At 39.5% G+C, this 16,042-nt stretch overlaps 1 protein-coding gene across 1 annotated transcript in view; it reads right to left on the reverse strand.

Annotated features, from left to right (window-relative positions):
* REST (RE1-silencing transcription factor) overlaps positions 1 to 15,879 on the reverse strand; it is a 19,813-nt gene extending 3,934 nt beyond the window's left edge. Inside the window, exons 1-3 of the mRNA XM_008577870.1 lie at positions 15,862 to 15,879; positions 13,396 to 14,299; positions 6,110 to 6,193 (exon numbers count right to left, since the gene is read on the reverse strand). Of these exons, the coding sequence (XP_008576092.1) occupies positions 6,110 to 6,193; positions 13,396 to 14,290 (979 nt within the window). The 5' untranslated portion in view covers positions 14,291 to 14,299; positions 15,862 to 15,879. The remainder of the gene's footprint in view (positions 1 to 6,109; positions 6,194 to 13,395; positions 14,300 to 15,861) is intronic.
* Positions 15,880 to 16,042: the final 163 nt, after the last annotated feature.

A 16,042-nucleotide genomic window follows, 5' to 3' on the forward strand; every position in this document is an offset into this window, starting at 1 on the left:
AAAAAAAAAAAAAAAAGATGACCGGTAAGGGGATCTTAACCCTTGACTTGGTGTTGTCAGCACCATGCTCACCCAGTGAGCAAACCGGCCATCCCTATATGGGATCCGAACCCGTGGCCTTGGTGTTATCAGCACCGCACTCTCCCGAGTGAGCCACAGGCCGGCCCAATAGGGAGGTTTCTATAACATGCTACATTACTCTATACTTGGCCCTATACTGTCCTCTCCAATGAATAATTTCAATGGAGACATTTGTTTTAACAAATACACATACAGACATGGAATGGAGAAAGGTAAGTGGGACAATGGCTAACAACTTTATGAGGGAGAAAAAATACGGGCCCTGCAACTTGCTCACTCTGAGACCTCAAGCAAGGTATTAAAACCTCTCGCTGGCTGGTTAGCTCAGCTGGTTAGAGCACAGCCTTATAACTGAAGTCAGGGGTTCAGACCCCTGTATCGGCCAGCTGAAATTTTTTTTAAAAAACCTTCCTAGGGCTCAATTTCCTCATCTATGAAATACTCCAGGTGGTGTGATCTATAAATAATCTAATCCTTGTAAAGCACTTAGCATGTATCTGAGAAAACACACTCAATATGCATTACCTGTAATTGCTCACTTTTAGAACCAACTGGTAACTTTTATTATGGATAAATAAGAGAAGATTCAAGTACTTATCCTGTCCTTCCTATATAAATTCTACCTTTGATAAATTTATCTCTTTATGAAAATATTTATGCAAATAAAAGTATTATAATTAAGAGCTGGCTGGTTAGCTCAGTTGGTTAGAGTATGATGCTGATAACACCAAGGGCCAGGATTCAATCCCTGTACCAGCTGGCGCCCCCAAAAAATAATAATCGTTAAAATATCACCATTTTATAACTCCTAATAAATGAGGGGATCCACACAGCAAGCATCAATCAAGGTACAAGCATCCAAGGTATATATCCAAGGTACCTTTAAGAAATGGACAGGGAAGGGGAGGATATTAAGAATTTTCTGTTTAGGGCCGGCCTGTGGCTCACTCGGTAGAGTGCGGTGCTGATAACACCAAGGCCACGGGTCCGGATCCTATATAGGGATGGCCGGTTTGCTCACTGGCTGAGCGTGGTGCTGACAACACCAGGCCAAGGGTTGAGATCCCCTTACCGGTCATCCTTTAGAAAAAAAAAAAGAATTTTCTGTTTAAAACTTGGTTCCCCATACCAGCCAGCTGGCCCCCCCCAAAAAAACGAAGTAATTGAGCTGTATACTTAAGACATGTGCATTTTCATGTTTGTAAATTCTACCTCAATAGAAATACTGTTTAAAAACTTATTCTAAGAAAAAAAAAAAACTTAATCCAGAATTCATAAAAGACTCTCCCAGCTATTAAAATAGTCCCTCCATAATAATCAGCAAATCGTTGATGAAAGAAAAACTTATTGTTAAATAAAATATTTTTACATCTTAAAAACGTATAGCTTTTTGGCCACTGTGAGGCTGGGGAGATCCCAGCCCACACAAGTGCACTGGATCTCACTGTCCTCCTCAGCACTTCTTGGGCCACTGCCCCCGCCCTCTCCCCCAAAAAACCCCTCAATAAAATCACTGCTTGCCCCCCAAAAAAAGTATAATACACGGAGGTGGAACTTGGCAAGTTGTCAGTTCCTTTTAACAGAAACATTCATGGCCGATACAATGTAAAAACATGCACAATGAATCCCACATTATCAGGATGGAGGGTAATAGCCAGTGTGATGTATACAAAAAAATACCACATTGGCCAATAAAAAACTGGATGATAGCATCTCCAATGAAGGTCATAAAGGGAAAACTGAGGATAATGCCAGCCTCTCTAGGACTACCCAAGAAAGGATACCCTAATACCATTAGGTAGAAATACCAATAAAATGGAGAAGACCACCAGGTTAGGTTAATGTGTCTGTATTTTTGCCAGTACACAATTTTCTATTTTACCAAGCCAATAATCTGATTCCTCCCTAATTTTGCCTGAGAAGACCCACCCTGCAGAGAGAAGTGCTCCAAATAAATGACTGATGTAGTTTTGCCCAGTCTGTCACTTTGTCTAAAATGTATTACACAACCTGGTCTCTTCCAGAAAGAAGACAGACTGAGCACACACTTCTCTTCCCTAAAATACATTCAACATGAACAACAGGGCCGGCTGGCCGGTTAGCTCAGCTGGTTAGAGTGTAGCCTTATTAACACCAAGGTCATGGGTTCGGATCCTCACACGGGCCAGCCGCAAAAAAATAAAAAAAATAAAAAAATAAGGAATCAAAATGCCCAAGGTGACCTGTAAAGATCAGATGCAGACCATAAAAACACCCAAGGTAGTCAGTCACTCCATGCAATCCAGTCTGAAAGACTACCCAATTTGACCTAACTTAGCCTCACTTTATTGCAAGTGTTATCAGCAACTTCTATTAAAAGTACTAATACGTAAGATATGCTGAAAATAATTCAGTACTCATATCCAAAACACACTAACAGGACTGGCCCGTGGCTCACTTGGGAGAGTGCAGTGCTGATAACACCAAGGCCATGGGTTCGGATCCTATATAGGGATGGCCAGTTCGCTCACTGGGTGAGCATGGTGCTGACAACACCAAGTTAAAGGTTAAGATCCCCTTACCGGTCATCTTTAAAAAAAAAACAAAACACTAACCATTTTTATTTCCTGTTTGTGACTCACAAACTGTTAGCATCCAATAAAAAACAATGGCTCTGCTCTCCAAACAGTGTAGTTACAATTTCATTGTGCTATAGCTTCTGTATTTGAGCCACTTTCTGAACCATAATGTTATCTGATATAATAACATTGTTGATATAAGTGGGAGGTGGAAGAGTCTGAAGTCAAATCCTAGCTCTCCTAATTTTGAGAAATGACTATTAACCTTTAAGTACTTATGCCGCCTGAGCCTGTCCTAAACTATAAACTGGGATTCAGTATCTTCGCAGTATTAAGATCAGAGATAGTAACAAATTCCAATTTTTCAATACCCAGCATACATACAATAAATAGTAGCTACTACTACTTATTCAGATACTTTTAAAATACTTGATATAATGTAACAGCAACTACCAAAAACCATCTTTAAAATATAGTGAGCAAAATTCAAGACAACATTTAGTGAACCCAAATAAAATTATTCAAGGCAAAGATTATCAACTGGTGTAAAACACCATAGATACACATTTACACTGTGACAAAACAAAGTATTACCAATTCAATAAAAGGATACAAGTGTATCATCACTCTAATTCACTGACCCATCATCATTAATAATGGGTCAACCAGATGTGACTTCAAATGAGAAAAAGCACGAGGTAGATATCAAGCATTTAGATTTAATTTCCAGTTTATGACTAATACAAGGGACAGAAGAAAAGCTAAATGACATAAATGACACCACAAGAACAAAAAGTAGACACATCCAGAAGGGGGGACATTCTATAGGAAAAATGGCCATATTTCTTCAATGCCTTGGCTTCTCCATCTGTAAAAATGGTACAACAGACTTATACAACACAGGACAGTTATTAAGACTAAAATGAGTTAGCTCATGTCAAGCTCTTAAATGTTTTATTAAAGTGCTAGAGTACAGCTATCAACAGAACATGATTACTACACTTGAAAAAGACTGAGATTATATCCAAGTTACCCCTGGAGAATGAAACCAGGAAGCATCCAAAAGTAATAAAACCAGCTTTCTGGTTAAGCTACAACTCAGTAACTTAGGAGATTTAGAAGGAGCACTCAAAGTACATTAACTTGACAAACATGTAGGGTCAAGAAAGGCTAGCAAGCATACTATTGTACACCTTCACAGCTGCCCAAATAAATTAAGAGTCTGAAATATAATCAAGCCTCACTCTTATTACCAACTTAAGGCAGCAATGTCCAACAGAAATATAATGCAAATCACAATCACATGTAATTTTAAATTTTTTAAGTCACACTACAAAAGTTAAAAAAAGTTAAAATTTTTACTTGTTTAACCCAATATGTCTAATAATTTCAACATGTAATCAATATAAAAAAGATGCTTTATATTCTTTCCTTCATACTGTTTAAATATAGTATGCATTTTATAAACTTCAATTCACACAACATTGTTAACTATAGGGAAAAAAAACTCAATTCAAACTACCCACATCTCAAAAACTCAATAGCTACATGTGGCTAATGGCTACCCAAATAGACTGCACAGATCTGAGGTAATAATTAACTTAAGGAAAATGGGTCTACATAGACTTTTGGTTTTGGGGGCATTTGGGGAGCTTTTTGTTGTTGATTTTTACATAGACTTTTATAAACATCAAGATTTTAGCGTACTTTCCCTACAGGGATATACATTCTAAATCTGGAAGGACAGTATATTAATCAGAAGAGATAGGTCACCCAGGGTCAGTCACAGCCAAAAAGAAATAATTACCCATTAAAACCACCAGTGCTAACATTTACTTTTTCTTTTTTTTTTTTAAAGATGACCGGTAAGGGGATCTTAACCCTTGACTTGGTGTTGTCAGCACCACACTCAGCCAGTGAGCGAACCGGCCATCCCTATATGGGATCCGAACCCGGGGCCTTGGTGTTATCAGCACCGCACTCTCCCGAGTGAGCCACGGGCCGGCCCCTAACATTTACTTTTTAACATAGTCACTTTAGTTCAGGCACTGGAACAGATGAATCTCTCCCACTTGTAATAGTCCTACACTTTATTATAGGTTAATAAATTGGTATCCTGTATATATACACAATGGAATACTACTCAGCCATAAAAAAGAATGAAATTCTGCCATTTGCAGCAACATGAATGAGCTTGGAGAAAACTACGGTAAGTGAAATAAGCCAAGCACAGAAAGAGAAATACCGCATGTTCTCACTCATAAGTGGGAGCAAGGAAAGAAAGACCACAACAAAACAATGAACTTTCAGAAGTTAGGAGACAACAGACATATAGTTCCTAGAGCTGGCAGGGGGGAGGGGAGTTAGGGAGTAATTGGGTAAGGGACACAAAGAATAATTATTATTTGTAATGATGAACATGCTAATAATATTGATTTGATCATCACATACTGTACACAAATACTGATAGTCAACTTTGCACCCCATAAATCTGTATAATCAATTAAGTTCCAATTCAAAAAATAAGTTTAAAAAAAAATTAAATATTAAAACTGGAAAAAATAAATAAAATTCTAGATTATCCACCATTCTCTTTTTTTTTTCCTTTTTGTCTTTTTCACTGACCGGTAACGGGATTGCAACCCTCGGTGTCGCGCCCACACCGGGGACCGGCAACAAGATCGCCACCCTCGGTGTTGCGCCCGCACCGCGCTCAACCAGTGAGCGGACTGGTCTCCACATGGGATCCGAACCCTAGGCGGGAGCGCCGCCTGGCCAGCCCCACCATTCTCTTTTTTAAGTATAGCTTTTGCAAATCAGTCCTCAAAAAGTCCTATCAATCGGGGCCGGCCCGTGGCTCACTCGGGAGAGTGTGGTGCTGATAACACCAAGGCCATGGGTTCGGATCCCATATAGGGATGGCCGGTTAGCTCACTGGGTGAGCGTGGTGCTGACAACACCAAGTCAAGGGTTAAGATCCCCTTACCGGTCATCTTTTTTTTAAAAAAAAGTCCTATCGATTCTCAAATCAGAAAAAACCCAAATTTCGGCACTTGAGAAGCTAAGAAGGAATCCCTGAAATGAAGCAGCCACACAACTATGAAACTAAGTGTCATACTGTTGGGGGGAATGTGAGACGGCAGGGGTTGTTCAGAAAGGATGAACCAGGCTTGGTCTAACTTTTATTGGAGTCATGTAACTCTTTCAAGATTTGATGAAAAGTAACAACACTCCTCCCAGAAAAAGAACACATACAAATTTACATTCAGCTTCAGGAGTTCAACCTATGGATTCCATGTCAAGTATCCTCATTTAAATACAGCTTCACATTAATGGAACCCTGATTTTTAAATTCTCATTTCCAAATTATATTAAAAATAAATCATAAATACTCAGTTCCAGGTGTAAAAGAACTTTCTTGTAATGGTTGTTTACTGAAAATGGTAGTAAAGTCCCCATTTCTTACCAACCTGAGTGAGTACGCATATGTCTAGTTAGATGAGTCTTCTGAGAACTTGAGTAAGGACAAAGTTCACATTTATATGGGCGTTCTCCTGCAAAATTGTAATAAATAATATTTAAATGTAACAAAATAAGCCAAATACAATTCTCAGTAACAATTTAACAATATTCAGTATCGAGCACTTTTTAACAAGGATTTTTTTCTTCCTATTCCTGGTAAAAGTCAACTTATCATGTATTAGAAATGTAAATTATTTACTTTTGAATTTACATAACTTTGATGGTGACAAAAAAAAATAATGGCTTTCTGATTCCTCACTGACCTTTTTAACTTTCAGTGATGCCACATGTTATTACACTAAGTATTAAAAATGAGAAACTCTGCTCAATGTCCTGTGAAAAAAGAAATGAAAAACTATATCTTTTTTTTTTTTTTCTTTTTGTCTTTTTTCGTGTCCAGCAACGGATCGCAACCCTCAGTGTCACGCCCATACCGGACCGGGACCGGCAACGGGATAGCAACCCTCGGCGCCGCACCGCACCTCGCTCAGCCAGTGAGCTGCCGGTCTGTATGTGGGATCCGAACCCTCGGCGCGAATGCCTCCGTGCTCCCAAGCGGCGCACTGTAGCAGTGCGCCACCGGGCCGGCCCCGAAAAACTATATCTTAATAAGGTTTCAAGGTTTTGTTTTGTTTTGTTTTGTTTTCTTAATTACACTTTTAAAAATCTACCACAATTTTCTGATGCTATTGCTTGGGTTAATTTTTTCTGATCCTTGTAAATTTTTTTTAATCCTACTATTTGAAATTGTTAGCTTAAACAACATTTGAGTGGGGCTGTTGTTGCATTAAGCTAAAAATTCAAGTGGTAGATATAAAATTTATAAAATAGTTCATCAGTGTTAAATTATAAAGCCATACGGACTGGAAGCAACTGAACATGAGAGGCCAGTGATTCAGCACTGAAGAATTTAATTTGGATACCCTTACTGGCTAGCTGCAAAAAAAAACAGTAATAATAAAAATAATAATGAGGAATTTAAAAGGATGGACGTGCATATTCTCTTTGGATATGGGCTGTCAACCACAAAACAGGTTAAAAAGAAAAGCTGGAAAATTTGTTTTCATACACTCTTTGGCCACGAGATAATAATATCACTTAAGTACCCAGTTTTCTCATTTATAAAAGTAACAGTGCCTTTATTTCCTATAATTGTGAGAATTTAAATAAGATAATACATGCAGAGCATTTAACACTGTGACTGGCACACAGCAACCCTTCAATAAATGTAAGCTATTAATTTTGTCTCTAACAAGATACAACAACAAAAGTGTCTAATAAAATGGGGCAAGGAAAAGATGACATGAAAAGAAGAAAGTCAAAAATAATAAAAGAGGGCAGGCCCATGGCTCACTCAGGAAAAGTGCAGTGCTGATGACACCAAGGCCATGGGTCCGGATCCTTAAAAAAAAAAAAAAAGAAAGAAAAGAAGAAAATGGTTAAAAAAAAAAAAAAAGAGTAGTAATGAGTGGGAAAGGTGTTCCTAGTAAATACACCACTGTAATTAGCTGATAGCTACAGATTAGCTGTAAAAAGCTGGTAGCAACAGAATGCCTATTTTGTGACCTGGAAAAATTAAGATAGTTAAAAAATGTTGGTGTACTTCTGTAAAGAAGTTATACAAATGTCAACAAGCACATGAAAAGATGCTCACCATTAGCCATGAGGGAAATGTAAATCAAAATCACAATGGGATGAAGACTTCATACCCACTGGGAGAGCTGTAATCAGAAAGATAGATGAGGGCTGGCCTGTGGCTCACTCAGGGTGGTGCTGATAACACCAAGGCCACAGGTTCGGATCCCTATATAGGGATGGCCTGTTAGCTCACTTGGGAGACAGCGTGGTGCTGACAACACCAAGTCAAGGGTTAAAATCCCTTACCGGTCATCTTTTAAAGAAAAAAAAGAAAGACAGATGTAACAGAATTGGTGAGGGTGAGGATGTGGAGAAAATGGAACTCTCATACTGCTGGTGGGACTGTAAAATGGCACAGCCAATTTGGAAAACAGCTTGGCAGTTATCCAAAAGGTTAAACATCAATAAAAATAGTTACCATACAATTCCACTCCTAAGTATATATCCAAGAGAAACAAATACATGTCCACACAAAAACTTATACATGAATGTTTATAAGGGCCAGCCTGTGGCTCACTTGGGAGAGTGTGGTGCTGACAACACCAAGTCAAGGGTTAAGATCCCCATATGGGTCATCTTTAAAAAAAAAAAAAGAATGTTTATAGCAGCTTTATTAGCAATAGCACAAAGGTGGAAATGGCCCAAACATCTATCAACTGGTGCATGGATAAAGAAAATGTTATGTATCCACACAAGAGAACATTATTTGGCAATAAAAGAAGTACTGTACATGACAACATGGATGAACTTTGAAAAGATTATCCTAAGTGAAAGTAGACAGGCATAGAGGACCACATATTATATAATTCAATTTATATGAAATTTCCAGAACAGGCCAATCCGCAATGAATTGTAGGTATATAAACTGTATATCAAGTTATAAAAAATGTTAGTGGAAGAAAAATTAAATACCATTACAGATTAACATGAAGGTTCAATTAAGGATAATTTACTTTTGAATTCCTTACAGCAGAATAGATTGATTTATCTGTATGATGCCAAAAAACAGGCATAACTACTCTTTTAGAAAGGTTAGTTAGGCACTCACTTTTCAATTACAAACACAGGCAAAAAGGTTATCTTTCAAAGTAGAATTTGTGAGCTGGTTAAATATCAAAACCACAAAATTAAAAGTCTTCTGATTAAAGAGGCCAATTGGAACCAATGTAATCCCCGGTTCCCCTCTCCTACCACCACCATGATGATTATGTGGCATCTGGCACATCACTTCAAATCTTAAGTTTTCCTTTCTGTAAACATGGACTATTATCACAAAAGCTGTCTTCCTCAATGGATTATTCTGTAGATCAGCACAGTATAGAAAACAGCGCCTGACACTGGGCACTCAATAAGGAACAGAACAAACCCATTAAGTGAATCTGAAAACTAGGCTACCTAATGGTACAAGTGATGCCTGCTGTCATTTCTAATCCCTACACTTCAGCACTAGATGAATCTATCTTCCATAAATATAAAGTTCTGATCTGTGTATTTAACACCAGAGATACTCTCAGAATTTACATAATAAAATTTTATCCTTCAATTTATACATCATCATTTTTTTTTAATCACAATGAAGGTAATACCAGGGGGTAAAAAAATCTTTTAAAAGCATTAAGACAGGGCCGGCCCGTGGCTCACTTAGTAGAGTGTGGTGCTGATAACACCGAGGCCACGGGTTTGGATCCTATATAGGGATGGCCAGTTTGCTCACTGGCTGAGCGTGGTGCTGACAACACCAAGCCAAGGGTTGAGATCCCCTTACTACTGGTCATCTTTAAAAAAAAAAAATTGGAAATCTAGAATAATTACATAAGAAACTATTCTAAAAAATAAAAAAAGGGCTTAAAAAAAAAGGGTGGGGTGGCCGTTGGCTCACTTGGAAGAGTGTGGTGCTGATAACACCAAGTCAAGTTAAGATCCCCTTACTGGTCATCTTTTAAAAAAAAATGGCTGACCAGTTAACTCTGTTGGTTAGAGTGTGATGGCTGATAACATCAAAGTCCAGGGTTCTATCCCACCAACCAGCCAAAAATAAATAAATAAATATGGCAAGAAAGTAGAGTTCCTTTAAAAAAAAAAAGAAAGAAAGAAAAATAGAAATACACACTAACAGTGAAGTCTCCCCTATTCTATTTTCAATTTTTTTCCTTCTACAAATGTTCTTAAATCAACAAATTTACATTTATTGTTGAAAACATTTTTAGCTTTTTGGGAAAATTGTTAAACCATTCAGTAACCCAGTAGTTCTGTTATCAAAATACAATTGACCAAAAACCCAAAATTTAATAAGATAAAGACACTGAGGTGCTGCTAATATTCTTTATGTTGACCAGTATGGTGGTTATGAGTACATATATTTTTAAAAATTCATCAAGGTTGGGCCGGCCCGTGGCTCACTCGGGAGAGTGCGGTGCTGATAACACCAAGGCCCCGGGTTCGGATCCCTTTAAAAAAAAAAAAAAAAAAAAAAAAAAAAAAAAATTCATCAAGGTATACACATAAAAGTTATGCACTTTACCATGTGTCACAGCGACTAGCTGAATGCTCTATGTTACTGGCAATTCTTTTTTTTTTTTTTTTTAAAGATGACCAGTAAGGGGATCTTAACCCTTGACTTGGTGTTGTCAGCACCACGCTCACCCAGTGAGCAAACCGGCCATCCCTATATGGGATCCGAACCCGTGGCCTTGGTGTTATCAGCACTGCACTCTCCCGAGTGAGCCACGGGCCGGCCCAGAAGAGAACTGTTTCTGCCCGGTTACGAACGTTACTGGCAATTCTAAATTAGGTCCTAAAGTTTTAGAAAAACTGTTAAATGAATATGCAGTACTTAGGTTGAAATATACCGACAGTCCCAAACTAATGATGGCTGGACTTAAAATTTTTCGACTTTACAATGGTGCAAAAGCAATACACATTCTGTAGAAACCCTACTTCAAGTACCCATCTGACCATTCTGTTTTTCACTTTCAGTATAGTGTTCAATAAATTATGAGATATTCAACACCTTAGTATAAAATAGGCTTGTGTTAGATGATTTTGCCCAACTGTAAGCTAATGTAAGTTCTCTGAATATGTTTAAGGCAGGCTAGACTAAGCTGTTATGGTCAGTAGGTTAAGTATATTAAAAGCATTTTTGACTTACACTGGATTTATCAGCGTTATCAGGACATAATCATGCTAAGTTGAGGAGCATGTGTATATGGTATCTGGGATTTCTTTGAATATAAGTGAGGTTGGTCTAGTTTGCATGTTCAACATGCCTACACTGTAGCATATCAACGGGGTAGGATTCCCACGTAATTTTTGTTTCCTAGTATTTTTGTAATGTTTGTACTTTTGAAAACAAATGGTTTCAAAGCATGGAGACAATCACAAATTAAACAAATTCCAAAGGAACTACAATTTCTTTTACTCAACTAGATTTTAAAGCTTCCAACACAGGAGCCATCTGTTGGGGCTTAGAAATCACGCGGCTGAGGTCTTTCTGAAATGGAAGTCTGCAAGTTTTACTGAAGTCTACCACTTAAGCAAAGCATTATCAATTCCCCTTCCCACAGCATCCACTTTACCTGTGGTTTTTTTTTTTTTTTTTTTTTGTCTTTTGTCTTTTTCCGTGTCCGGCAACGGATCGCAACCCTCAGTGTTGCCCCCGTACCGGACAAGTTTTACTGAAGTCTACCACTTAAGCATAGCATTATCAATTCCCCTTCCCCCAGCATCCCCTTTACCTGTGGTTTTTTTTTTTTTTTTTTTGTCTTTTGTCTTTTTCCGTGTCCGGCAACGGATCGCAACCCTCAGTGTTGCCCCCGTACCGGACCGGGGACCGGCAACGGGATCGCAACCCTCGGCGCTGCTCCCGCGCCTCGCTCAGCCAGTGAGCGGGAACCGGTCCGGTCCGTATGTGGGATCCGAACCCTCGGGCGGGAGCGCCGCCGCGCTTCCCAAGTGGCGCACTATCCAGTGCGCCACCGGGCCGGCCCTTTACCTGTGGTTTTAAAAATGCAATGTCAAATGCAATCTGATGCAAACAGCATCCCCTAGCCCCTTTTCACTTGTGATCAGTACAGTGACTGATGAGTACAGTTCTAGATTACTGCCTATTCATTTCCTTCAGACCAGTCATCAGGCATCAAATGTACCAATTCTTCCCAAGAAAATATAACAGAAATGTAAAATCAACTACCAATAGTTACAAACATTTCTTTGAAAGATGAGACAAATATTTGAAAGACAATTTAAAAGTGAGTATAAAGGGGTGTTGGGGAGAAATGGGAAGTAACTGCTATGTTTCATATTTTGGAGTGACAACAATGTCCTAAAATTGATTACGATTATCGCTGTGCAATTCTGTGAATACGATGAATTGTACAGTTTAAGTACATAAATTGTATGACAGTGAAGAATATATTAAGCTGTTTTTTGTTGTTGTTGTTGTTTTAAGATGACCGGTAAGGGGATCTTAACCCTTGACCTGGTGTTGTCAGCACCATGTTCTCCCAAGTGAGCTAACCAGCCATCCCTATATAGGATCCAAACCGTGGCCTTGGTGTTATCAGAACCAGACTCTCCCCCACCAGCCGGCCCTAAGCTGTTATTTTTAAAAAGTTAACTGAGGGATGGCCAGTGGCTCACTTGGGAGAATGTGGTGCTGATAACACCAAGGCCACAGGTTCGGATCCCTATATAGGGATAGCCGGTCCTAACAATACCAAGTCAAGGGTTAAGATCCCCTTACTGGTAGTCTCTTTTTAAAAAAAATAAAAAATAAAAAGTTAATTAAAACATGCCAAATGTGACACAATATTTATAACTGTTGAGTGTAGGGGATGTTATCCTCTTTACTCCTGAGATGTTTGAAAAAGTTTCTACTTTTTGATAAGAGTTGCACTGTGGACTAGATAATTTCTTTCTTACCTATATGCAATCAAACATGCAAACATAACTGTTTGTCTGAAAAACAATTCCATTTTCCACGTGTGTTTGCTTTCTTAGGAAAATGGTTTCAATTGGTGGTAATTCCACCCATCTTTTAAAAACTCACTTCTCACATTTCTATGTTTTGAGGACAAAGACAAGTTGTTCCATTTAGGAACTCAAATGCCACTAACCAAATGTTTTAAAGTTTGAGGTTTTTGCTAAATGGAGTTATGCAAGGTTAATCACTAGGTTTTCCTTTTTGTCTAAGCCCTCAATTACTTTCAAAAACTATACCGTATCTTAGAAGTGTTCACTGCACCTAAATACATCTACAAACATAAAAACAGTCTAATTTAGCAAAATGGTCCAAAACAAGTTTTTAAAATATACACTTTAGGAAGAGCATTGGTAAGATTTCTCTTGGCTATTCTTCCAAATAACACTCAGTGCTTTACATATGTTACACACACTTCACTTACTCCTCCAATCCTATACATTGTTACCCCACGAAGAAAACAGAGCACGAAGAGGTTAAATAGCTTGTCCAAAGTCACAAAGATTGCAAATAACAGAACCTGGATTTGAACCCTGAGTATCTTTTCTCAAGCACTACATAACTAACCCCTCAATCAGAAGTGAGAGTGGAACTTAGGGACTAGAAAGCTTCTCTTACCTGTATGAGTTCGAACATGCTGAACATAATTGTTTTTTCTGTCTGAAAAATAGTTGCATTTTCCGCATGTGTATACTTTCCTTGGAAAATGGTTTCTCAAGTGTTTCCTCCAGTGATACTCGCTTACTGTTGTGTATGTGCAAATGATGCACTTGTAGACTCGCTCATTATCCCCAGCTCTGGTGTGGTGTTTCAGGTGTGCAGTATAGTGATCATATCGATTGGTATTGTAGCCACAGCGATCACAACGAATGGGGCCCTTGGAGAAATCTCCCTCTTCTGCAGTGGAAGAGCCAGATTCCCTGGCCTTTGCTTGCTTCTCTGCACTTTCTTCCACAAAAAATTTCTTGGCACTGTGAACTCTGATGTGATGCACAAACTGTTCTTCAGATTCAGCTTCGTATTGGCATGGCTTACAGCGAAAGGGTTTTGTCTTCAAGGTCTTGCCTTTGTCCTCTGCTCCAGGTGTTTCGGGAGGAAGATCTTTATTTGAGCTGTAAATTTCTGGGGTAGCTGATGTCTCAAATACAGGCTGTGGTTCTACAACACTAAGTTCCAAACTTCTCAGTTCCACGTTTTCCAGGCCAGTAGGTTCACCTTTTATTTCAGGAGACTCCTCAAGTCCTTCTCCATCACTATCTGAAAAATTGTTATCTCCAACAGGCATCAATTCTGCCATCTGTCTTTCTTCACCAACGAGGTAATCACAGCAGCTGCCATTTACTTCTCCAGTTAAGGCCACATTTGCCAGCATGATAAGCTGAGGTGCAGCCAGTTCAGCTTTGGAGAGGTCATGCAAGTCATACATGTCGTTGGGCAAGGCCATGCCAATGTTGCTACTGCCAGTGAACAGCCCTCCTCCTCCAGAAGACTGCCCCATTACCTGGGTGGCCATAACTGTATTCTGAATTTAAAAGAAAAAAAAAAAACAGGAGAGCACGATTTTAAACACAACTTTTACTCGCCTAAAACAAAAGCATTACTGTAGTTCTTCAAATTTTTTTTAAATGTCCAATATAAGCTTTAACACTAAATGAGCTTCATTTACTAAAAACAAACCTTTAAAATATTTTTGTTAATTCCCAATTCTCTACTGCAGTCACCAAAAAAACTTCTACAACCCCTAGAAAAAAATTCTACCAACCGTTTGACATAACTCATTCATCAACTAGGTCTACTAATGGCGTGCCATCCCTCAAGCACTTTCAATTTTTCCGGTGAAAAAAAAAGCAACCTTCATTTTGAATGTTAACTAAAATTATTTTAAGAATCCAATACATGAGTAGTAAAATTTTTGTCCTCCCAATCATCTCCTTCAACAGTTCAATGGTCTGAGAATCGGAAAGCCAAGAAACTCACAAGCCATTCAGTGCATCTATTAAGTACACAAACACGTATGGAAACTAGAAGCCTGTAATAACTGGTCAACTTATTTGAATTTCATATGAACTCAACTAACTCCAAAAGAATAAACTACTGTGAAAAAGTACCACTTAGTATCCCCTAATTTTTCCAGGACTGCAAGGGTTTAAAAGAAAAGAAAATTATGGGCCCTTTTCCTGTGAAAAAGGAAGTTTGGTTCATTCGAAACTTCACAAATGAAAATGTTTCCAAATCCTCTAATAAAATAATCGTACAGTTCAACTCCACAATCAGCAATTTTCTTGTATTGTGCTTGACTTGGCCTACTTGCCTAGTAGAAGCCATTACAAGATCACCTTCTGGAAAACAAGTTGGGCTTTTTAAATGGTCTTAACCATGTTACTTTGCAGTCTAAAAGGTGCTATTCTCAAACTAGTGTTCTCTTGCAAATTAGAAAAAGCAAAATACGTGACAAGTACTACAAACATTGTTAACCCGAAAATAGAAAAAGTAATCCGTTTCACCCAAGTGTATAAACAAACCGGTTTAGTTGTATGTACCAACAAAAGTTGGAATCAAATGCCATCACAGAAGAGAGAGAGCGAAAGCTGTGCTAGGGCTTAAAAACCTAAACTCCTCGGTAATTCACCCCAACATCGACTTTTCTAATCCCCCCCCCAAACCCTAACTACCACCCCCTAAAGGGATTTTAACATTTGTCAGGAAGACCGTCCAAGCACAGCTCGAAAGCCCAACGTGTTGCAAGAATTCCTATGTGCTGCTGCCACCAGCGCCTGCCTCGGCGGCGGCATTCCTAACTGAAATAGGCATTCGGCCATTTTCTCAAAATACCAAACACAAAGCAGCTCTTTGCAAACTCGGGCGCTCTCGCTTCCTCTCGGCCCGCTCACTGCACACACTACACACCAACTCAAGAGAGTCGCCCCAACACTCGCCCTGCAGCTTTCCCTGTGCTCCCTAACACGAAAACAGAGAAGACGGGCAAACTCGGGGCGCCGTTTAGTCCGACCGAGTCTTTCCCGAGTCTGGGCAGCCCCTGCCCGGTCCGCCGGGCCGAAGTCTGGGAAGAGGACGGAAAGTTACCGCGCAGCCGGCGTCCGGGATCCTCCGACCACCCCCGAGCTCGCCCTCGCGGAGGGCCGGGGAGGCTCCGCGGGCGCCCTCCCGAGGCGCCGGACCCGGAGCGTCGGAGGGGCCCCCACGCGGGCCGGCCGCCGCCCCCGCGCCCCGGAAGTTTGCGAACTTCACTCCCCCACGGCGCCCG

Source organism: Galeopterus variegatus, unplaced genomic scaffold (genome assembly GCF_000696425.1).
Source record: "Galeopterus variegatus unplaced genomic scaffold, G_variegatus-3.0.2 Scaffold1594, whole genome shotgun sequence".
NCBI classification, from domain to species: Eukaryota; Metazoa; Chordata; class Mammalia; order Dermoptera; family Cynocephalidae; genus Galeopterus; species Galeopterus variegatus.